Here is a 26,046-nt window from a genome sequence, read left to right as displayed (position 1 = left end):
TGATGTGCTTGTGCATTGTGTTAGGTTGTGTTCAAGACCATGGCCCGGGAGGTTAAGAATGGGAGTTAAGGCATGGGTGCAGCCAAGCATACACCAGATAAAATGCAGTGTAGTACTTTACTTTGTTTGCAAATATATTTAGCAATACACATATTAAGTTTTAAAGAGTTATAGTACTGATATAAAAGTGAATAAGTAGGTTAAAGCAGTGGAAAGCAAATCCACAAATGGAAAAATGGTCACATGTAGGCAGCCAGTAGAGAGAGTATGAAAATGGTGTATTTTTTTGTATTGCTTTCTGTTTAAAAATGATTAACTTGCTAACATTGGTTATGTGTACTGTATGTTAGTTCTGTAGACTAGTTGATATAGTTGTATTGGTGGGGTCCATTTATGCAGGCTGGAAGGTAGGTGTGTGTGTGTGTGTGTGTGTGTGTGTGTGTGTGTGTGTGTGTGTGTGTGTGTGTGTGTGTGTGTGTGTGTGTGTGATGCCCCAGTTACTTATGACTGGTGGTTAGAATTAGGCTCAAACCCTGTACCTTAGGTACAGGAGCCTGCATTCTCTACCCACACCACCACTTACTTGTGATCCAGGGAGTTTGGTCTGTTATATTTTTTGGAAACATGGTAACACAAAACACTATTGTAGCAACATAATTCTAGGATTATACAAGCAATACTTAAAATGTGTCTCTGGTTTTGGGCCTCCCCCCCCAAAATAAATGTTGGCTTTTTCCAGATTTCTTCTGCTGTGAAATTGAGAGATTTAGTTGTGTCAGGTTGGTGGTGCAGTGGTAGCGCTGTCGCCTCACAGCAAGAGGTTTTTGGCTTGATTCTTGGCTGGGGTGACTTCTCTGTGGAGTATGTATGTCCTCCTGTGTTTGTCTGTGTTTCCTATGGATGCTCTGGTTTCCTCCCATGTTACAAAGACATGCATCTAAAGCATTTCTCCCTGGGCCTCTGCTGAAAATTGGCTTTGTTCCAAGTTGGACTTTCCTGGTAAACAAATGTTAAATAAATAAAAAATTTTGCTGAGAGCTTCAAGGGAAGAGAAGTTTAATGCTGCTTATTCCGAGTCAGTTTGCATTGTTAGCAGCACAACAGGTAGTTGCCTTACTTTTGATGCAGAAGGCTGTGGGTTCTACCCCTACAGTATGCTTTCATTTGCTTCATCGCTTACTAGAAGACTGTTCAAAACTACACATTTAAAACACAATCTAACAACTGTGTTGTATTATACAAGGAATATAATTTAACACAGTCAGAAAGGTGAATCAAATAATGCATACATGTATGCTTGACCCTAAAAATGTGTTTGAAAACAGCCCAGAGGAAGGTGTGAAAGGCTCAAAATTATGGGCAAATTTTAAGCTTTACTCTTGTTACCAAAGCATGAAGGTAAAACAGTTCACACCACATAACCTTGACCTGGCCAAGCCTTTTGACACAATCCCTTACTCAGGTGTAGTACAAAAGATGAATAATGTAGGAGCAAACACTTGCATTACTAGCTGGATTGCCATCTTGGTCACAGGATGTAGGAGATCAAAACATGGGAAGAGACCAGTCACCAATGGAGTCCACCAGATTTCGATGCTCAGACTTTTTCTGTTTGGCATATACATCTCAAAAGTAAAAGGGAATACCAAATGGCTTTGGCCGGCTAAGTTTGAGATGACTGCAAGCTAGTAGCAGTTATTGAATCCCCAAATGACTTAACCATCATGCAGGAAGGTTTGTCCCAAACAATACCTGGTGTCAAAATCATGACAATGCCCTCTGAGAACTGACCCAATTGTTTGGCATTTGGGAACTTGTGTGTACAGTGCCCTAACTTTTGACCAACATGTACCCAGAGTCATAAGAAAGCCTTTCTATATTGTACAGCTTATAAACAAATTGATTGTGACTAGATCTAGAGATGCTGTTGTCCCGCTTTACAAAGCTCTCATTATGTCAATCATTTTGTATAATGCCTACTTTGGCATGTATCTGTCCAGCCCCATATAACAATTGGAATACCTTCATAGATACCTTATTTAAAAGGATACAAGTCCTAAACAATAGGTCTTGCATGGACCACCTCAAAAATGTATTACTATACTCAGTATCCTACAGAGAGCTTAGAGGTGAAACGTCTGGCATACAAGGCATCCTCCGATCTAATCGAGATTGACCTACTGAACATCAGCAAGTCAAATGGCATCAGAAATACTCAGTCCAGGTATTTAAACTGAATGTTGTGGAGAGATGGATATATATCACAGGGGCTACCACTGTTCCAGAACAGATTATCCATAAAAATAAATCAAATCTCATCCGTCCATATTCAAATGCAACTTGGATCTAAGGATGAGTAATAGAAAATGTACTCCAGGATTTCCCCTCATGCCACTAATGGATAGAAGCAGTTCCTAAATGCTGCATCCCTTATATGAGTCCCCCTAAATTATCTATGGAATGATCAGTTATTCTCAATAGGGCTAATATACAATTATCAGCCATGAGGATAAGCAAGACCAATCAGAACATGTTAATTCAAGCACCAGAAGGGCTTTTGCTAAGCTTAAAAAGTCCTTCAAGTGAACCTATGTTGTGGTAGTAAATAGTTATAAAAAATTCCCCTTTTTAGATTAGTAAGTGCCCCTCTCACCCACCGCCCCTCCAGTCTTCAGCAGCTTCCGGCACCTATGCTCTCACAACCACCTACCTCATACCTACACTGCTGTATGGGGCTCCAATTCTGTCAAATCTCCAGTCCTCTCTCAAATCTACATTAGAATTATGCTCCAATAAAGTTGCCAGATTTGCCACTAGCAAGCATTTTCAAACACATTACTGTATCGTACTAAAGTCACTGAAGTGGCTACAATTACCTCACTACCTAACTTACACTCTGTAACTATTCTTAATATAATTTGTAAGCCCTGCACATGCCCTGCTCTTAGCTCTCTTCTACAAAGATACCACCCTAACTGGCCACTTCAATCCAGTGACAAAAATCTTCTGTCCATCCACAAATCTCAGACATCCACAGGACATAGTCTATATGCAACCTCAGCAGTTAAAATCTGGAACACAATCCCCTCATCCATAACATCCTTAGTCAAAATAAATTATTTTATATGTACACTAAAAGACATTTAAATCTAGGCTCTACCCCTGTGCCAGTCCAGGTTAATCCACCTCTCAGCCTTAGTAAATCCCTTCTCACACAGGCTAGCCTGTGAATTACTTACACACACCATATTCTACTTTATTTGCTATCATAATCCAAGATCTATCATAAATTCTAACAATTATCTGTTAGGCTCCTACATTTCTGCAGTACCTACATGTATCTACACCCATTCACTATGCTATCATGTTTAACAATCACTGTTCTTTCATGTGATCATGTTATATTTTCCAGCGCAGTTCTGCTACACTGTAACTGATTGGAATTAGTAAATTATTAAAGAAGTCTATTAATTTCTTTTTAATTAAGCTGTATTCATATGTTGAAAATGTTTCTCTGAAAAATGTATCTTTGCAAATTTAAATGTGCTATATGTAAATTTATTTTTGTAAAATTTATTTGGTGAGGGTAGGAGGAGCTTATGTGTCCAGTGTGCATTCAACACTGGAGATGGAGGTGACCAGGCCTGCTACATGGTGACACTAATAAAGAACCAGCACATCACTCAAGGAAAGAATGGTGTCTTATGCTGCTTTCAGTGCATTCACTCTTGTATTAGGAGAATGATGAGTATAAAAGCCTGCATACCTCCTCCTGTAACCAAGGCAACCATTGAAAGTCAAGGAGGCTGTCCTCAGGGAGGGATAAAGTGAGGAGGAGAAACCTAGAAGGACCAGACATCTGATCCATTCCATGCCACTCTCACCTCCCACTGGGACAAATAGGTAGATCAGACAATCTGAGCTAGAAAGAAATTGGCTAGAGGCTTCTTGCCCAAGCATGGAGAAGCCAAGTTCTCTTCCGTGGGGAGAGTTAATTGAATGATAGGGCAAAGGTAGTGGAGCAATTGATCCAGGTCTGGTGGAGGAAAAAAGTCTCTCTGGTCTGCAGTTTACATGCCTCAAAATTCTACCACCACTCTATTCCTACCTTATTACTCCTTTTCAACCTACCCCATGCCCTCTTGAATGTCTCTGTAGATTTACTCTCCATCACCAATTCCAGTACTGCATTTCATGGGTTCACAACCCTCTGTGGGAGAAAAGCACTTTTGGAAATCCTGGGAGCAATTAGCTCCTGCAGTTTGCTGCTTGTGCTCCTTCCTTCCTATTCCCCTTCCTGTTCTGTCCTTTCTGTCAAAATTGGCATGCATTTGTGCACCAGTATTGTATCCCTTGGTTACAAATGAAGAGTTCTGTTTTCTCTAACCTGTGGTTATATCTTCTCTTTCATTCCATGGATCCATCTGGTAAGTTTCATATGAACTCCTTCCAGCAGCCTGATGTCCCTTCCCTTGTATGGTCTTCAGAACTGAGTGCAATATTCAAAGTGTGGCCTAAACAAGAGTGTGCTAAAGACAAGCCCTACTTTTCTTCAGGAACCAATACCCTGAAAATATACCATAGCATTCTATTTACTGCTGCCACTGACCTCTCAGTCTTTTCCCAGTAGTCCAATCCGAGTGTGATCAACACTGCCAGATCTTTTTTTCTTATCTATTCTCATCAGTTCTGATACTTTGCACTGGGGTTTTGTGATCCAAGTTGCATTTGTTTACACTGAACCTCAGTTGCCATCCTTCTCCTCATTTACTCAGCCTTGCCAAATCCTTTGCTGGACTCATCCTCTCCTGCACCTATTTTATGTCATCAGCAAAGAGGATGAACCAGTTCTGTATCCCATCAGGAATGTCCAAGATAGACATGCTGAAGAGTATTGATCCCAGGACATGACCCCTGTGGTACTACACTAGTCAATTGCCTAATTCCTAACATTGTCCCTCTCATCACAACCCTCCATTTCCTACCTCTCAGCCATGCAGCTATCCAGTTCCTCAGTCTTGGCCTCACCCCAACCCCTCTGGTCTTCCATTCGACTTGCTGTATGGGACTGAGTTGAAGGCCTTGCTGAATATCATATACCAGTGTATATACCACTACTTCCCTGTAATCTAGTTCTCCTGCAACCCCATCACAGAACTTGATCAGTTTTGCCTGAGAGCTTTTTCTGGCTGAGAACACGTGTTGCTTGCTGCCTGGAAACTGCTGTTCCCTGGATATGGTACCAGCCTTCCCCTCTGGATTTACATGACTGTCCCTGCCATTGTTGTTAACCTAACCGACATATAGTTCCCGGTATTTTTCAGCTCTCCCTGTTGTACAAGGCTACCAAAGTTGATGTCCTCAACCCTTCAGGCACCTTTACACTTTTACTTCAGCCAGTGATTTGTGGAAGATCTCCATGAGGTGGTCTGCCAAAACACTGGCCATATTTCTGACAATTCTTGGAAGCAGCCCACATGCTCCTTGTGGATCCTTAACAGCATTTACCTCCCTCTGAGACTCCTTCCTCTCTATTCTGATATATGTCACTGTTCCCCACATGCCACTCTGCCTCCCTTCTACCTTGACAACCTCCTGAAAGCAAACACTTCATTCATTACTACTTTTTCCTAGTTTGCAATAATCTCCCTCCTGTCCTTGCTCAGCCTGCCCACTTCTGTCCCTACTGCCCTTCTTTCTGCTGTGCACCGAAAAAACATTGTTTTCCTTCTTGATCCCTCTGGCTAATTAACTTTCATCTTTAGCCCTGGCTTTCTTTAAATCTTTGTTATGTTTTTATTGTATCTGCTCTTCCTCCTCCTACACTTCTCCAGCTTCTGCATGCCCTATCATTTGTCCTTAATTGCTAACCAGACATGTAGCAACATTGGCCTTCTTCCTTGTCCTGATACCTTTGCCCATTGCTCTGAGTACTCCATCCTTGAGCTGATCTCATGGAGTGATTAGTTAGTCCCTTGATTTTTTGCAAATTTCCCATCACAGCATGACCTTTGCCTTTTTATTTGCACCCTTCTTCTCTTCTCTAAGGCACATGATCATTCTTATCCAATGATGCCATAATCTGGACATCCCTGGCACTCATTGGACCACATCCTGAATTCTGCTCTGTCTGATACAGTCCAGGACCACATGATCCAAGACGTCAGACAGCTGCCCATCAGTCTCTGCTTTGGAAGTCAAAATCTCCCAGGACACTTCTAGCAGATTCGGATTCCCATCAGTTTTCCCATCATCCTTCTTCTTTGTTGTGTCTTCTGTATTCTGTAGTGCATCAACCCACCAGTTCTCCCCTCACACCCCTCTACATTAACTGTCACAGCACTTAACCTGGCTTCTAATCCACTTGTACCCTTGTCCCATTCCTGTGTTGGAGTTCTTCCTCCTATGTGATCTCACATCTGACGCCCTTCTTTATGTACATTGCTACTCAACCTCCATTTCTTCAGTCTTCCTTTTCTTTCATTCAGTTTTCATAGTTTGAGATTTATTTCTTCATGTTTTCACTTAACTTATGATTTTTTAGAGCACATTATTTAAATAATTCATGTTTTATCATGCTACTGGTATGTAACTATTAAAACTCATTTTCATGCCTAATGTTAAGATTCTTATGTTATTTAATGTATGTTTATGTATGTTTATGTAATCCTTAGTTGTAAAGTCTTTTTTTATTTTATTTTATTTTTTTGGGGGGGGGGGGGGGTTAGGTCAACATCATCTCTGTATTACCTTTATGTATGTATGTATATATGTATGTTAAGTTCTGTGTATATAAAAACACCCCTCACTTTTTCAATATTTTTCAGATAACTTTAGTTGAGGCTTATTTGTGTATGTTTATGTCTGTGTGTGTACATATGTGGATTAAACACTCCTTTGGCAATATTTTCAAGATATACAGCTTGTGCAAATGCACTCACAAGATGTCCCATTTTACTTTTAACCTATTAAGTTAAAACAGAGAAATACACTATTCAGTAATGTTGATATTTTGGCTGAATATGGCTTTCAGAATATTACTATATTTGTTTTATTTTTAAGTTATTTAAATTTGGTTGGTTCTGCTGCAGAAGATGAAATATTAATTTTTGTACATGATCACATAGTCACAAATACATACATATTCCTTATAAGTACCTGTAGCAGTTATTCAGGGAAAAAAAACACTGTCTTGGTGTAAGCTTAGTGTATGCTCAGCATCAGTGTTGTCTAATTAATTAGCTATTTATAATTAATTAGCTAATTAATTAGAAAAATGTGGCAATTCTAATTAATTAGAATGAATAAATAACCATGTAATTCTAATTAATTAGGTGTTTTGAACTATTTCTGATTAAAATGGTTTAATTAGAAGCTTAATTAGATATATTTTACAACTGAAATAAAATTGCATAACAAATTTCTGTATTTATCAGTGATTAAAGTGTAGTAATCTAGCAGTATATTAACTTACCATCTTACCTTAGCAGCAATCAATTCCAGCTTCAGTTCCATATCACACTTTACATAGTTACCTACACTGCGAGTAATTTCCGTCTTCCAGTTTCTGTTTACTGATAAGTTTGATTGTAAACATGGCAGACTGTTCAAGAAATGCCAGATTATGTTGTAGGTTTTTCACTGATGTTAAACTAAATATTATAAACAATAATAAAATGCAAATTTCTGGAGCTTGTAAGGCCTGCAAGGAAATAATTACCAGTGATTGGAAGCCAACAGCAGTGACTTCTAATTTTCTATGTCACTCAAAGCTGTGTAATCTTGGCAAATACAGCAATTACAAGGCAGAAAGAAACATGAAAGAGAAGAACCCACAACAAGATCTGGATAGTATTTGTTCTCTGACCAATATTTTCTTCTGCCATCACAAAGCACTTCGAGCAACAGAGTCGATGATGCTATCATCAGATTTGTCGTGCTATATATGCTTCTTTTGAGTCTGGTCAGAAAAGGAGGATTTCATTTTCTAATGAGTGTTGTACAACCATCATACCATATTCCAACCATGCAAGTTCACGATTAGCGCAGACAGGTGATAAAAACAATTGAAAAGATGATGAATGATTTACAGTATTGCTGTGCCCAAGCTGATATTTGGTCCAGTCGGATATACATGACTGCTTCGGAGTATGCCTGTCACTCATACACACCCAGAAGATGGAAACCCGACTGGTGAGCATGTAGAGATTTAGGAGCTCACATACGGAAAAAAACATCTCTGTAATTTATCAATTTGTTATCCAACAATTCACAAGTCAGATGACAGTTGTTGTAATAGTCACAGAAATTGCTGCCAACATGGTGAATGCATTCCTGAAAACAGCTGATGGGATAGATGCAGATGAAGAGGAGGAAGGTGATAAAGATGAAGCAGGAGAAGAGGTGGAACATGTTCCAATTGATTGGGAACAACTTGAAGAAGAGGGTAGTAGTCCAGTACCTGTGTGCTATGTGTGCTTGGCACACACTTTGCAGGTGGTAGTTCACTCTGGACTTGCTGAAGCCTCAACAAAGATAAACAATGTCCTGGCAAAATCTGATAGTTTTGCGTCAGGTCTTCATAGGTCATGCCGCGCTACGGAGTTGTTGGAGGCAGAAGCATCGATCTGAATTCTATCCTTGAACAGTACAAAATAGAACAGTAAACTGTCAGTGATTTCAGCAATTGTTAAGATCGAATCACAACATGAAGGAACCCTTCAGTGAGTTTGCGATATTCTGCCATTCAGAATTACTCTCACACCAAATGACTTTGCTGTATCATGGGAAATGGAGCAGCTCTTGAGTCCATTTGAAGTCGCTACTGTTTGCCTGCAATCTGAAGTTGTTGTGACAAGTAGTCAAATTCTACCGACAATAGCTGGCTTAAAGTAACAAACAGAGAAGACTGAACTACAGCACTGTACATCAGTCAAGTCTGGTCTCTTGTCATCATTGAACAACAGATGTTATTATCTGTTTTGCCAGGCACATTGCCTGATCGCCACAACTGTGGATCCACAATTCAAACTGAGCTGAACAACTGATCCAGGTGACAGCAACGCAGCACAATAGGCATTATTGTCTGAGATGCAAGTACTAAGTCAATCATATAAACATCTACTACCTGCAGAAGAAGATGTCACCTGTGCACCAATACTATAGCAACAACCATCAGCTTCACAGCCAGACATTCTGTTTTCATACATGATGTAAAACAACAGCACACAAACAAACAGCATTGAATCGGAATTGGGATTGTATTTGTCATCACAGTGCAGCAGCTTGGAGCCACTAGTCTACTGGAGTGACATTGCGTTCCACGAATCATTTCCAACCTTATACTGTGGTGGTGGTGCTGCGGTAGCATTGTCGCCTCACAGTTAGACGTTGCCCGTTTGATTCTCAGTTAGAGTGTCTTCTGTGTGGTGACATGCATGAACGGGCATTCCTTCGTTGAAGGTTGTGCGTTAGGACTGGCAAGCCAGCACGTAAAACTCTACTGCCAATCATTAGCGGACCGGAGTTCCGCTGTGGCGACCCCTAACCGGGAAAAGGCGAAAGACACAAACAAACAAGTTACATCTTAAGCACCACAGTATACCTGCTACTTCAGCAAAAGTTAAAAGGGTTTTCAGTGCTGCTGGCTACATTACTTCAGCTAGGTAAAATAAACTTAGTGATACATCACTGGAGTTGCATGACATTGCCAAGTGCAACAGAGACCAGTTGAGAAATATTACTATTTGATGATTTTACTATTTTATGGCTTTAAATATGTTTTACTGTGCAGGTGATTATTTAGCTAAACATTTGTTTAGAGATACGGTTTAACTTTTATGATTTGACATTGACTACATTGTTTTCAAGTTGAACACTTGGATTGACAAGTTGCAAGTTAAAACATCCGGCAGTAAGTTGCTAATTAAAAATCTAATTAGCCTAATTAGTTTCAAAGTTTGCTAATTCTAATTAGATATTTCAGACAGCTAATTCTAATTCTAATTAATTAGCAAAAATTAGCTGCTAATTGTAAATAATTAGCAAATAAGCTAATTAAAAACAACACTGCACAGCATCATGTTTTTTTTCAACACAGATGTTATTTATTTTAATTAGCATTCACATCAAAGACTCAGCTTATTGCCTGCATCTGCATTTGACATCTTAGATGTGCAAAGTGAAATAGACTTATTCATTTCTTACAGGGAAAGTTGTATTCGTGGCTGGAGAATATTAAACCTTCTAACTGGATACTTTCCCTGTTCTAACACACTGAGACCCTATGTAACCAAGTATCTTCAAGAAGCAGGATTTGAACCTGGCAACAGCTATCGAGGTAACACCATAGCCTTTAGAGATACAGTTTTCAAATTACTTGACTATCCTATTATTACAGTAATTATTTCCAGTATGTTGAATAACATTATGGCCATTTATCTTGCATAGTATTAAAACTATTGTTTGATGGAGAAATAATACACATTTTAAAAGATAACACTCTTGCCTTCCTCTTCCATGGTATAGTATAAAGCACTGTATAATTTACCTTTTTTATTCTGTCATGTATAACTGAATGTCTTCTGACATTGGATAACTCTTCTTTGGCAATCCATGTGTCTAGTATATCATTGTTTCACTTGTAACAAAAATCATTACCTAAACCATTGACTCGCCCAACTTTGCTATTGAAAGTATTATTAAATACACATTATATACTTCAGTGTGCTCCTTAGTGGTATATACTGTTCGGTAGCAGCGTTCACGTATGAAATACATTGCAGAGCTCTGAATATCTTCTTTGTTATGTCCTATCTGGAGCTTTTCTTCCCAAGCCTCTGCTGAAAAAGGGGAATTGCCCAGTCGGACTATCCCAGTCAACAAATATCAAATAAATAAATAAATACCTTACAAGGACTAAAGTTCCAGTCATTTGCTGTAGAAATATAATGATTCTATTTTTGATTCTTGTGGCATATGTGGACAGGCAAAACAGTAAGGCAACAGACAGACCACTGGCAATGTGACTAGTAAACAGTGGATGTCGATCTAAGTCCACACAAATTAAATATAATGAGTGGAGCTTCTAAAGAAATTGAGTGTGGGCTGGTCCTGTTGAATAATGTCACTGGCAATACTGTAAAGGACAGAGAAGTCAGAGTTTTCATCTAAGCTATTAACATGCTTGCAAACTGACCACTGGTCTTCCACTAGGACAGACAACCTTTTATTTTAAGCAGAGTGCCAAAATTCATGACTTCTATTCTTGCAGGATGTTTGAGTGCCAGAAAGACACACTGCAGAGATGTATGGTATGCCTGGATACACATACATATTTTAAATCATTTGACTGTATTTTATCATTAATTACAATAAATGCATATATTCAGATTTACAAAAAAAAAATAAGCTCTGATGTCTCTGATAAAGATACCCCCCTCTGTTGGTGCCCAGTGAAGTGCCAAGCTACATCTTTAAGGGCCTCTGTTCAGCAGTAGTGATAGTGGTTACTTCCTCAGATTAGCTGCTGAAAACTTATACACAGAAGTGCAAGACAGAACATGCAACTCAAACAAAAGTGGCAGCTGAATGGAGAAGCTACAGAGTGCACAAAGCAGGAAAGGGACCTTGGAGTTGCTTTCTCTGATGACCACAGTGTGGGAGAGCTATGCATCAGGGCTGTAAAGAAAGCAACAGGGATGCTAAGATGTTTGCTTTTGGGCAATACTGCATGAAACAGAATGAAGGAAGTGATAACATAATATACAAAAGATCAGTGATCCCACATGGAGTACATGTACAATTCTGGAGATCGTGTCTATGTAGTAATATATGCAGGCAGACAATGTTTATGACATTGAAGAGAGGTAAGAGATTACACATCACAGGTTATATGATGACACATCAAAGAATACGAATAGATGTCTTAGAATATGAGGGAAGGAAGTGGGAGTCAGTTATTATAGTGGTATATGTAACTTAAAGAAGGAACATTGTGCATGACTGTGGTCATTTATTTTCAAGAAAAAAAAACATTCCAAGGCTAGCAGGCATACAATTATCAGAAAGGACAACCCATTTTTGAGAAACATTTGAAACTGCTGGTTCATGTGGGGGGATGCATGGGCTACACTACTTTACATCATGCCTATGACATACAAAACTCTTAAAACTGCTATTAATATACACAAATGACCACCCTGTCTGTTATGTATTATATAACCGTAGATAATGATAAAACACAAAGTACTAAATGTCTGTTCTGATACACCATATAAGCACCGAATATACCATGTTCTGTTATGCTCTACCTACATATTGCCTGTAATCTCTATAGCACAGTACTCTTTATCTAGTCATTGATATGCAGAGTATGTATATGTTATTACTTTTGTGAAACTGCCAGACACTTAGAAAGTTACTTTAAAAACCTGACTAGAAACAGACTCTATGACAGACAGGGATAAATCAATGACTATGACATGGAACCCCTGGGACAAATTTATGGTTTCCCATCCACTCATCAAGGTTGAGCTTGAAGAGGGTTAGCAAAGTGCTCTGAGATGTATTGGGAAGTCTATTTCATAGATGGGACAGCCTCTGGGAGACAAATCTGTCTCTCCAGCAGATTTTGTTGATGTTGCATATTAGATTTAGGTCCTTTTGAGTGGGTAATGCATGAGGAGTTAACCTTATGTATATGGGGCACATAGGTTCATAGGTAGGTACTAGGCTATCAGCCCAAGGGCCTATGTAAGCCTAGCCAGCAAGGTACCATAGTTTACGCCACCCAAAAAAGTTATTTTCCTGTGCCACTGTCCAGCAGAGACACAGAAGTGATCCCTGGGGTGTATTTCCTATTTCCCATCCACTCATCAAGATTTTTCTTGAAGAGTGCTAATGAAGAACTTTGCTTGACATAGATGGGTAGCTTGTTCCAGAGTATAGGAAGTCTCTGGGACAGGAATCTATCCCTCCAGCATGTCCTGTTTATTGTGGTGACAAGGTTTAGGTCCCTAGAGCATGTAGCTTGGAGAGATTGGGATTTCTTTAGGTATAACATGTCCAACAGCTCTGGGTTTGACATAGCTTTATATGTTAGGCAGAGATCACCTCGGAGTAGGCGATAAGCTACGGAGTAAAGCTGGAGGTTTTTGAGGTGGTCAGTGTAGGACATTTGTTTGAGGCCAGTAATCCTCTTTGTGAGGTACTTCTGTGGCCTTTCCATCTGCTGCAGATGTCTTGTGAGGTACATTCCAAAAGGGACATTGTACTCTATAATGGGTCTAATGAGTGACGAGTAGAGGGGAACAATGACCTCTTGTTTCCTGGATGAGAACCCTTTTATGATGAAGTGTGCTACATTGAAGGACTTCCTGACTACTGTGGCAATGTGACTATCAAAGGAGAGACTACTGTCCACCTGGGTCCCAAGGTCTCTTATCACTCATTCGGTGTTAAGTAGATTGCTGCCTATGTGGTAGTTCATGGGTACAGAGTTTTTACCAAAGGGGATGACACTGCACTTTTTGGCATTGAGCTTGAGGCCATGGCTCTGACACCAGGCATCTGCCTTAGTGAGGTCCTTCTGTAGGATGTCCACATCATTTGGGGACTTGACTATGGCTCCTAGTTTGCAGTCATCTGCGAACATTGTCAGCCAGAGGCCTTCTGTGTTAGCCTGTACTTCAGAGAAGTAGATACCAAACAGGAGAGGTCCCAGGATGGAACCCTGTGGCACTCCACTTGTCACTGCCTTGAGATCAGATTTGGAGTCTGCAACTTTTACAGTGTGGGTTCTGGCAGTGAGCCAGTTGGCAACCCATCTTATGACGTAGGGATTTATACCTAGTTTAGTGAGTTTAGCTATAATTCCAGAATGTCACATTATGTTTGAGCATTGTGAAGTCATGGGAGGAGAGACCTTGCAACATTCAGTTGTAGGCATGAAGGCACCTGAAGGGATTTTTTTTATATATGATGAGAAAATGATACAAAATTAGAAGCATTCTGCAGAAATCAAGGAATGGACCAGTGAGTGTTGTTACTGTTAGTGCAGTAACACTGGCACTGATCAACCAGATAGTTTTTGGCTATATTTCCAGCTCTGTGAATTGTACAGTGTGGATAGCTGATGACAGAAATAGTGCTGTGACGTAAGTGTTATTACTGTTTTTTCTATATATATATAAATGCTGGCAATGAGTAACCAGATATTTTTGATAATATTTTGCTGGCTTTATTATATATGTGGAGAAACTTGATGAAACTTGATTGTAATACTTTAACTGTAGCAACTTGTCTGTATGGACAGACCTAATCATGATTTTTGTGGATAGCTACTGAATGGAATGGTGCAGTAAGATGCTTTTACTGTATTTTACAATAATCTTGGCAGTGATCAACCAGATATTTTGACAATATTTCTCTGGCTCTGTAATGTATGGGGAGCAACTTGATTGGAATACTTTTAGCTTGCTTGTGTAGACTGTGGAACAGACCTCTTAACTGTCCCTGTTTTGAAAGAATGTCCCTATTTTCAGCCCTGAATTACTCTTACACAGGATGTCCCTATTTTGGGGGGCATGTTCTTATTTTCAGGTTTGGTTTACCCCCTTCATACAATTTTCTGAATCCCTCCATAATATGCGATTTTTGAAACTACCTAGTACGCAGAAAACTAGACTTCATGATGAACATATTAGGGACAACAATAATTTAAAGACACAAATCATGCATCACCTTTTTCCTGAAGCCAAATAGATGACCATGTATAGTAGAATTTTTCCAATGCAGTTCATTAAATTCTGCAGATCTTACACTGCTTCTTTGATAACGTGCATATATTTTTCCATCATTTTTGTTACTTTTTTGAGCATGTATTTATGTGTAGTATCTCACATTCTTACTGGAAGTGGGAACAATTTTCTGCTATTTGATATTGAAATGTTATGCTAATTAAATGTCTAGATTTCTAGTTGGATATACTTACGTTTCAGGGGCCTTTGTTCCTGTTTTCAGTGTCTGTGGGTTGAGAAGTATGCTGAGGAGGTGAAATAATATTACATAGCCATCAGATGTCATGGCTATAACTTCTAGGTGGGGGTTAGGGTTGGTTGGATGAAAGTAACTTACCCTCTTGTCATTTGAACAGCTGCTATCTGGCTCTGTAGGACCAGTGTGCATTTGTGAAAAGTAATATGGGACACGTAACTGGACAACTGATATACACAGAAGAGTTGGCATAATTGCAATAGCTGAGTTCTGTGGAGGAAAATGACTAGTTGCCTAGAGCTGTAAGTTATTTATTTTGGCTTTGCAGGACTAATATGACTGTGTGAAGCAATGTGCAGCATTTTGATGTGTGGAAACCGTTTGGTTGGAGCAAAGGTGAAATACATTACAGGGTCTTCCACTTTAATCACAATTAGATGTCAGAAGTGGATATAACTGCTTAATGGGGTTGCTTGGATGAAAGTAACTGACCTTATTATCACTTGTTCAGTTTAACAGTCATTTCTCAAATAGAAAAAAGGGAAAAATGCATCACAAAATATCCAGACCTTCAGAACTTCTGGGGGCTAGTGCCCCCCAACACACCAAGACTGTATATTTTAACATGGGCTTAGTGGTCACCCTGCCCTAAACCCCCACCTAATCTAAAACCAGCCCTGATCATAGGTGTGCACAGAAGGCTGCTGTACTTGTGTGTGGGTGTGTGTGTGTGGGGGCTGGGTGTGATGTCATTATTCATTTAACATTTCTCCCAAACCACAGAGGTAATTATATTTTGGTTGGGCTGGGGACAAATTATTTATTTATATTTATTTTACATTTGTTGACTGGAAAAGTCTGACTGGATGCATGTCTATTTTCAGGGGGAGGCCCAGGGAGAAAAGCTCCACGGTTAAATTTTAAGCAAAATATAAGGTGTATACAGAAGCATTCAAATTGACATAAATAGTACCAAACTTAACATTGACTAGTAACATAGCATTGAGGCTGAAGATTTAACATATTTACATAGACTGAACACATCTTTTACAGTTTTAGGTTGAGGCGTTACATAATGGTGAGCATTGTTAGTAGGGGTTGCATTTTTTGCTTTATGCAGTTGCACTTGTGAGCAAGTTAGCCACAGCAGGAAGTATAGCAACAAAGAGAGCAAAGATTAGACATAGTAGTGAGTATAGTGGCAGGAGAAGAGACAGAGATGGGAAACTGGATAACAGGTTAAGTAAGAAAAGCAGGAAGAGTAAGTAGCTTAAGTACAGAGTAAGAGTAGAGGTGTAGAGAGAAAGGTGTAGTGGATAGATAAGACTGTCCTAGCAGTGACTAAGGGGTTAGAATTAGAGGTGGAACTGGAAGGAAGCTAGAGAAGTTGCATTCATTTAGTGATGAAACTGAAGAGTAAGGGTGGGGGAGGGGGAGGGGGTTAGCCAGGTGGGGAATATGTGCATATCCATGTGTCTTTAGGTGTTCTTTCAGGAGTCTTTTAAATGCAATCTTTGAGCCTGCTGAGGTAATAGCAGTAGGTAGGGTGTTCCTAACTTTGCCTATGTAGTTAGGGAAGAGGGAGTCCCCTGCTGTGTAGTTGGTTTTGGTGACCTTGATTAATTTTTTGTCGCTAGAGCGAAGTTGTCTAGTTTTAGCTTGTAGTTCTAGTAGGTTGGCCAGAGCTGGAGTTTTGTCAGGGAGTAGTAGGGGAAAGCTGATGATAGTTTAGGAGATTATGGAATTAAATGTGGCCATGATTTCTTTAAATTTCCACACAAAAATTCATAGAAGTGTATGGAGGGTCAATATAACTTGTACAGGAGCCCTGTACTGTCTCTAGAAGTAACAAGTTGGAGATATTACATTAATATATATTTTTTTCATTTTCCTCACAGACATCTGAATCATAAACAAGTGGCTGTCTTTTGGAGAAGAGTAAATAGACTGTTTTTTATATGTCTTACAGCAAATATGTTCTGTTTTCTATTTGTTTTTTTTTTGTTTTTTTTCAGTTTTGCCTGTCTGACATCAGAAGGGTACATAAGACGATGACTGTCTATTGAGATGGTCAGAAGTGAACAGGCATGCTTTATATAAATATGACAATAGCAGCTTGAAGTATGACTGTAGGAATGTGTGTCTTACTTTTAATCCCAATTTAACACCAAAAGAGAATACACAAATTTACTACCTATTTTGATATGAGATAGGGGGCAGGTACTATTCCCAGATTTAATATATGTCTCCTCACAAGCATGTGTCTTCTTCATTTATTGTGAACTGGTGTTTTGTTAACTCAGAGCATAAAAGTTGGGTACAGCTTATTTCTTCATTTAAATAAAAAAGTGGGATTGAATTTCTTTTGCACACACGTTTTTTTTTTTTTCAGGCCATCATTGTATCAAAATATTGGGAAAAAAAGCTTTGAAATGCACCTCAGAAAATCTACAACACTATGGCTTCTGATTAATCAGAATGCCTAGCAGCCCCAGACCCCAGATTACTTTAGTTATTACAGAGTAGTCTTTGTCAGTTAGGGTGTGTTGAAAGGATACAGGAAAAAGCAAAGTTGAAGAGTAAATCTGAATTTCTTGCCTTAATCATGGCTTTAGTTCAAGCCATCACTGGATGAAAAGGTTGTTTAACAAACTCTAAAATGCATCTAGAAGTTAGGATGTGCTGAAAGGAGCAGGGAAAACAAAGCTGAAGAGCAAGACTAAATTTTTTTCTTCCCAATATAGATTTTCTTTAGGCAATCACTGGATGAAAAAGGTTGTTCAAAAAAATGCTAAAATGCACATTATAGCATATGGAATCCCCATGGCTTCTGACGCTCCTACTCAGTACAGCTAGTTCCACTGCAGTTATTACAGTTAGGATGTGCAGAAAAGACGCAGGAGCATAAAATGTAGATGGATAAGGCTACATTTCTTTCTTTGACCATTGCTTTTGTTCAGGCAATCACTGGATAAAAAAGTAATAAAAAATACTAAAATGCACCTCAGAGGCATTGAACCCCATGAAGGGCTTTGCAGTGGGGAGCTGCTCTGGAGCATGTCCGACTAAGGTGGCAGTTTATGTAATGCCAGCCCTGCTGTTAGACACTGCTCACAATCTCGTATAGGTAATTAGCCTACTGATGTCAGCAGATCAATAGCTGCTAATATAAAAAAAATAATTTTACGGAACTGTTTTCCACTGACTTTACTGCAGAGAGAAAAGGAAATTGTACCAGTGCACCTATTCAGAGCAATACTGATTTTGGCAGTTCTGTCCTGGTGGGGACATGAAAAATGACAAATTTCTTAATATTTTACAAGAAAAAAATATTTTACAAGAATTTAAGTTATCTCAATGCAGTATAATTAACCAACACTGAATATCACCAAGTCTTTATTTTTGTAATTAGATAAAAATATTTTTTCACTAAATTAAGGCATGTTTTTTTCCTGCACAATTATTTTCGTTTTCTTCAGGTCTGTCTCCAATCAGGAATATTCTGATTTAAGTTCTTTTTTCTAGCCTTGGCTAGCCTCCTCTAATTGTTTTTTATTGCTATCATGCAATATTCAATATGTCCTACAGCTTCTTCCTCTTTTAAAAATGCCTTGTATTATAGACCCAACAGAAAACTCTACCCAGTCTTTTACTTATCACTCACTCATCCTTTTTTCTTTGTCTGTATTATATTATTACTCCCTGATAAGATAGGCAGTCTCTTATGACAGCCTCATCCAATTCTGCTACCCCCCCCCCCGAGTTACTTGCTCCCAAAACTTTGGTTCCTTTGCCAGTTGCCTCCAGTAAATTCCAGCCCCCTTTCACCTATTATAGAATATATGGATATATATCTTGTGGAGTCAGCATGCCCTCTCTGCATTCATGTGGGTTTCTTCTGGGTACGCCAGTTTCCTCCCACATTCCAAAGACATGCACCTGGAGTGTTTCTCCACAGCCCTCTGCTGAAAATAGGCTCTGTCCTATTCAGACTTTCCTGGTCAACAAATGTTAAATAAAATAAATCAATAAAAAATATCTGTACCTCTCCCCTGCTTACAGACATCCTTATTGGTAACATCTCCTTTCTCTGTTCCCTTGCTGGCTTAATTACAATAATGCTACCTGTTACTTTATGAATATAATATTATTTATGGTTGACACAATTCTTTTTATTGAGTTCCATTCAAAATCCTAGCCTCCCTTTATTTCTCAAACTCCGTTTCATCTTTATCATTTTCAATCAATGTATTTCTTGCATTGTCTGTCAGGTAAGGTTTCATCCAATTAAGGGTGAACAATTTTTAATGAGTTTTTTATTCCATCTTTTACATGGTGGTCAGATTTCATGTTGTCATCAATTACTACACCAAGTAGTTGAGTATGGATTACAAATCCAATTTTTATGCTGTTTGCAGAGGTTAGAGTGAAGAGGGATTTTAGGGCAAAGATTAGTTTTGGGGTAAATAAGATATGCTTGGATTTTGGGGGGTTTGAAGTCTTTAGGAATCAGATATTTCAATAGAGGTTATGGAATCCTGGATTAGTTGATTCAGTGTACCAGTTTTTTAGCAACACATAATACAGAGGAATCATCTGCATATTGGATGATTTTTGCATGTTTGCTTGCTGGGTGGAGGTCATTCACATATACTGTATGTTGAATAAGAGAGGATGATTTTAAATTTGGTTGGTTTTATGGCCAACTACTACTGACTTTGTGTCCTTTTCATCACTTATTACTCATTCTCTCCTCTGGCCCTTCGCTGTTGGTAGACTGTGCATTCGTCCCTTTGCTAGGAGTGTTCTGTCTTTCTGGACAAGAGAACGTGTTACTCTTTCCAGTCTTACAACTCCTGTAATTAAGTAGGGGAGCAAAAATGCCAGGGCCACCATACTGTGGCCAGATGTGTATTTCTGTTAAGCCCATGTTCCCTCTAATATGTTGGAGCATTCAATGGCATCATGAGGGACCAGCCAACATTTACCTGGTGGTGTGTCTTTCATGATGCCTGCCACAAACATGTACTTTCACTGAGACAAGTACTGAATTCAGTTATTTGACTCAAAATGTAAAACGTACTTTTTTGACTTCTGGATTCCATCCACAAACTTTCAGTATGATAATCCGTCTGAAAACATTCTTCTGTCAGTTAATAGTATTTATGTGTAATACAAGCAGAATATCCGGAATATTAGCAATCAACGGTATAGTTAGGGCTTTATTCCTCTACACCACTGAAAGTGGATCACATTTTGTTGACAAGTGAAAGTATCACGTATATTTAGTGAACTATTGCATGGTCAACCCATCAGTGTGCTGACTGTTTCTTTGTTACTGAAAGTGTCTGTTCTACCTCATGCAAAAGAGTAAATGGAAAAGATGAGGCTATGAGTATTTCTTTGTCCTTTTCTCTGAGTTAGTGTGACCTTGGAAGTAATATATTTATAGATCAAGGTGTTGATATAGAGATCCTACACTGCAATTGCAAAGGTCAGAGACTTCCGGTAGAAATGTTCTTTAATTATGTTTGTGAAATGTCTTTAAATGCAGAGCTGTAGGAAAGGTAGGTTAGAAATGTCCCAGATACTATATATCACCTATATTTAGTTCCACATTGCAAGAGTTTGTACAGCCAATAGTTTTGTGAAGAAATAGGAGGTCAAATAAGACTTGGTGTTTGCTGACTTGAAAAGGGAAAAACACAGGTCACCTCACTACAACTAGCAGGCTTCTGACTATAACAAGAGCTGTGCTAATCTTACATGACAGTTGAAGGATTTAATGCCTTTAATTTTCTTGATTATAAATACTTTAGACCTTTGCAGTTGAGTGATATGCTTAAATATGTGCATAGCAAGGGGGCACTGTATTCAGTGGTGGGGTCCTGTACAGTGGGTAGGATGGCTTCTTTGGATTTTGAAAATATTCCCTTGAAAATTAAATAGGTCAGATAAAAACATTTCCTATCTATGGTGAAAACATGACAGAATAAGAGAAAGTTATTGACGTAAGTGCCTGAATTTCTTATGCCCATATCTGTCTGAAGAGGAGAAACATTTAAAATATGATTTGGGAGCATCTTTGTTATGTATTCTACTATGTTACAAATTTTTTGCACACCATGTATGAAAATATTCTAGCCCTTGCTTGAGCTGTTTAGTATCAATGGATGAAGGTATAAAGTGCTCAGCTTGCAGTCATCATCAAACTTGGTGAACCACACTTTGAAATAATAGCTTTGATGTCTGCAAAGTAAATGCCAAACAGAAGAAACTCAGCACTGATACGTGTGGAATGCATTTAACTAAAGTTTTACATTATGGTATGATGTATACCCCTACTATGTTGATGTGAGAGGTTTGCTTTCTATTATGGCCCTGGAAGATATACCCCTGTAAGTCCTATTTGCCAGATCTGGCATAGGTTAAGGCATTCTTCTCTAACAGCTGGATTATGGTTTGCCATTTTTTTTCACTGCCTCAAAAAAGAAGGAGAATGCTATCCTAACCCTGTCAAATAAAACGTGGTGACTTATCACCCCCCCCATAAGAACGTCAGTGTTTAACAATAGAAAAAGCCAACTGACTTACTACTGCACACAGATCAGATCTCTTACTGGTTTTTCAGTTGTTTAAACTCCAGCACTTTTATTCCGTTACTCATTAAGCTTCTAAACATACACCAAAGATATCCTCCTATAACCTCAGAAGCCAGTATTCACAACCAGTCTCTGCTCGAAATTCCATTATCTGAACATCAGTGTACTATGCACTGCTTTTCTACCCAAAGTTAATTGCACCTCTCCCTTCACTTTAAAAGAAATCACCTGTTACCCATCATTCTGGACTGCATTGAAAGTGTACGTTTTAAAGTATTCTAAATGCAAATCCTATCAGTCAGAACACATAACATCTTAATTTACCTGTCTTTACATTGTATTTTTACATATACTATTCAGCTCATATTAGACTATTATTTAATCCATTTTACCACCTACGCTAACCTGCAGCCTCAGAACCTCATCCATACTGTCTCAATTAGTTTTTCCCTAAATCTCCATTTATAAAAATACATATTTTTGTGCATAGTATATCTATGGGTAGATATGTAGTTATATGTAGTGGTTCAGTAATCTGTTTTATAAAACCCTTTAAATATGTTACTGAACTGTGTACCATTTTTTGTTTGAATGTACACAACTTGACATAATTGTATCTTGTATTTTGACTTCTCTGCAATGTATTGAACACTTTCGTTTTGATACTTTTTGCAGTTCTAGACTGAAACTGAAATTGGTCCACTGAGATCAGATGTCTACACCAGTAAATAAGTTCATATAACTAACTAAATAAATGTGTCTTAAGTATTTACAACTCTCGCATGTTGCACTCTAAATTGGTAGAATTAGTGACCAGTCTATAAGCATAAGCCAACTGTTGCGTCTCCTTAGTACACTCAACATGATCACACTGATGAGACATTGCTAGATTATGGAAGATTAGGAGTGGTCACAGTACTCAGTGGATGGAGGGAGACTATTATAGCAAACCTTTACAATTTACGGATGAGGTATTTACGGTGATACTCTGATTTTAAAGTAGATGGTAGCTTCTCGAGCATTATTTACTGAAAAGACAGAATTAAGTTTGCCAAGAATAATTCTCAGAGTCATAGAATAATAGAATGCCAGAGACAACTGGGCCATATTGCCATTTGCACCTTGCCATTACACTCCCTTAGACTTTATCGCCTTTTCAAGGAGCAATAGATCAGTCATACTGGGGTGCATTTATTAAAATCAATCCAATTGTGTAATTCCTTCTTAAAGGAAGATAATGTGCTGCATTGTCTGGTTTGGAGAGGAAGTTCATTCCAGAAAAGGGGTAGTCACTGCGTGTTTAATCTGTCTGTCCACCGTGATTTATTTATTTGACGAAGCAGCTTCAGATCTCTGGTTCTAGTGTTTGCAGGGCTGTTTGATTTGTGAAAAAAGTAGAGGTATTGGACCGTTGGATTCCTAATAGCCCAGAAGGCAAGGCATAGAGCACCCCCATGAAGTCTTTCTTGCTAGCTCAGGTCCTTTAGTCCCTCGATCTTTTTTGTCAGGAACCTTTGGGGTCTCTCTAACAGTATGAAAATTTTAGGGAGGTACATCCCAAAGTTAATATTGTATTCTGTAATGTGCCTGATCAGTGCAGAAGATAGAGGGGACAGGACTTTTTTGGACCTAGAGGAAATACCCTTTGCGATCAGCTATGCTAGACAGAAGGATTTTGTGACCACTGCTGCAACACGATGGCCAAAGGAGAGGGAGTTATATGCCTGCGTTCCAAGGTCACTTACATCTTCATTTTGGAGTGTGGTGTTTTCCTTTCAATAAGTTGGGGGATAGTTTATCAAAAGTAACAATATTGCATTTTCTAGCATTTAGTTTAAGCCCATTTTGTCAGCAAACCAGCTAGTAGCATGTGGAAGTTCATTCTATAGCTTCTGCATATCAGAAGGAGATTCAAGTGTAACAACCAGTTTACAATCATCTGCAAACTTAATTCACAAGAGTTCCTGATATTTTAATTTAAGATCAGAGACATATATGCCAAATAGCAAAGGTCTTAGCACAGAGCTCTGTTGTAACTCTCTGGTTGCAGAGGCTGTACCTGCCACCCTCACAGTGTGGGCTCTGTCCCTTATCCAATTAGCTATCTATCTACCTACACAGGGATTGATTTAGAGTGCATTCATCCTGTTGATAATGTTGGCATGTGGCATAGTACTGAATGCTTTTGTAAGGTCGAAGTATGCCTTATGGCCAGGATGATCATTGTCCATGACTTATATTTACCTGATTCATTAATCATGCTCTACACAAACAAAGCCAAACTGCTGGGTTTATCAGGTCTGTATGACCTGTTCCATGACTTTTACAGGTGAAGCTCATCAGGCTGCTAGAGCTATAATTCCTCAGGACCATAGCAGGGCTACCTTTGTGAAGGGGCATCACAGCTGCATCGGGATAAGCTCAGGTGGAATAGTTGTAGGAATATTGCCACAAGTACATGTTTAGGGCTGTTCAGTTGGCTTTCATCGGATCCCATAGAGGATGCGTTTTTTGTTTTGGAAGGTACTTTTAACAAGTGTTCTTTTGTGATGAAAGAGCATTTTAGGTGTATGTGGGTTTCGTAAGGATGTCTCTGGAGTGACGTTGGCACCGAATTTGTTTGCCAGTATATTTGTAATATCCACTGTGTCAGAGTAGGTAGTACCAATAAGTTCAGAGCAATGTTGGGTGTTATTTCATAACATTCAGATGTAGGTAAAGAATGATTTGTAATTATCCTCAGCTTCCAATGCTAGCCTCAGTTTATGAGAATCTTTAGTTTTCCTGATGGTATTTCTTAGTAACTTGTATAACCTTTTGATATATACTGATTTGTGGGTCTTTGTTTTGCTATATATTCTAATGACCTTTTTTTTCTCTCTTACTGTATTGTTAGTTATGCATGTGGACTACTAGGCTGGTTTGCTGTTTGTTTTTATCTTTTGTTTAGTTTTGGTAATAACTGTGAAGTTTATAAATTTTTTAGGTGATTGTAGAATTCTTCTTTATAACTTCTAGCTGTATATACATTTTTGGTGCACAGTTATATTTGAACCTACAGAGTTTATCATATAATTTTAGGAAGTTTGTCTGTATGAAGTCTTCCACTATTATTGTATTTGCCTCAGCTGGTTTAGTGATTTTGAAAGAGAAAGTTATCAGTTTGTGGTCAGACTTGAACGGGGAAGTGTATACCTGTATGTCCTAGACAAATTTCTCCTGGTACTATAAATACCATCTTAGGTCTGTCTTGAAAAGAGGCTAATAGCATAGTGGGACCATACCTCTCAACCTCATAGAGCAAGAAATCTGGACAAAGCCATAAAAAATACAAAGGCCCAAAAATAGGGACACTTTACAGAAAGTACTCCAATTGGAGGAGGTTTTTCAAGATCAGGGAATTTGTTATTTAGACTCCTAGCACTGAACAAACACTACACTGATATTCTCTGGTACTCTGTTTATTAGGTTTTTAGGTTGGAAGATCCATTAGCAAGGCTTGGACTAAAAAGGCAGTATGGGGGCAGCAAATGCTTTAACTAGTATTTGGAAGCCTTAGAAAGACAGATGCAAACCATTCTTGACAAAGCAAATGGGGATGTGCAATAGTACATTCCATGGTAACATATACTAGAGCTCCATTGAATGACACCAGTTACTGGGCCAGTTGTTGAAATCAGTCATCTGTTCCTTGTACTTCATCATCGATCTTGACAAAGATAGGATTTTACTCAATAGCAGAGTTTTTCATGCACTTGTGACATGCATGAAGAGCTTGGAAATGTCACTCTGCATTTACATTAAGTCCAAGAACCAAACCTATTTATTTATTTGTGCTATAGATCACCACCATGTCGTATTCTTATTTGTACATCTTAAGGGTCTTGAGGGCCTATGAGACATCAGAGAACTTAGTACCAGCTCACCATAAGCCTGCTTTTCTCCAGCCTTATGAAAGTTGGGTTTGTGTGTCTTACTATAGAGTCACCAATCATCAGTACATTATTATTATTAGTGGACAGCTTAAGAGTACTTGGTTTGAGCTGATTTTATTTCTTGGTAACTCTCTATTGTGGACGTAGCAGCATGTGTTGTAATACTTAATTTCTGCTGAGACCTGATTTTGTTTGACCTTGAAGGTTTAGGCAACAGCCTCAGGATATGATCATTTTCCATGTATTTAGGTGGAGCAGCAGTGAGGGATATGGTGCTCACAGACTTTTTTTTTTTGTGAGAGTGTCATTTCCATCCTCATTAAATATTTGCATCTCTCAAAGCTAATGAAGGAGTAAGTAGTAGTTTATTGTCTGAGTACACCAGGAAGTTTCCACGCTACCTATGTATACAAAGTGTTATGAGTCTGGAAAATGGAGGAAGTCAATCTCACTGACCTTCCATTTAGTCCACGAATGTAGAACTTTGTGGAAACAAGACTCATCTGAATTTAATT

General features: G+C 38.7%; 1 protein-coding gene across 3 annotated transcripts in view; it reads left to right on the top strand.

The window, feature by feature from the left end:
• MYO15B (myosin XVB) overlaps positions 1 to 26,046 on the top strand; it is a 1,190,858-nt gene that overhangs the window by 996,735 nt on the left and 168,077 nt on the right. For all 3 annotated transcript variants that reach the window (XM_044084949.1, XM_044084950.1, XM_044084948.1), the window contains one exon: positions 10,209 to 10,339. In XM_044084949.1, the coding sequence (XP_043940884.1) occupies positions 10,209 to 10,339 (131 nt within the window). The remainder of the gene's footprint in view (positions 1 to 10,208; positions 10,340 to 26,046) is intronic.

Source organism: Protopterus annectens, chromosome 10.part0 (assembly GCF_019279795.1).
Source record: "Protopterus annectens isolate FY-2018-M chromosome 10.part0, PAN1.0, whole genome shotgun sequence".
Taxonomy (NCBI): domain Eukaryota; kingdom Metazoa; phylum Chordata; order Ceratodontiformes; family Protopteridae; genus Protopterus; species Protopterus annectens.
The sequence above is the reverse complement of the archived record's forward strand: the minus strand, read 5'-3'. Positions and strand labels throughout refer to the sequence as shown.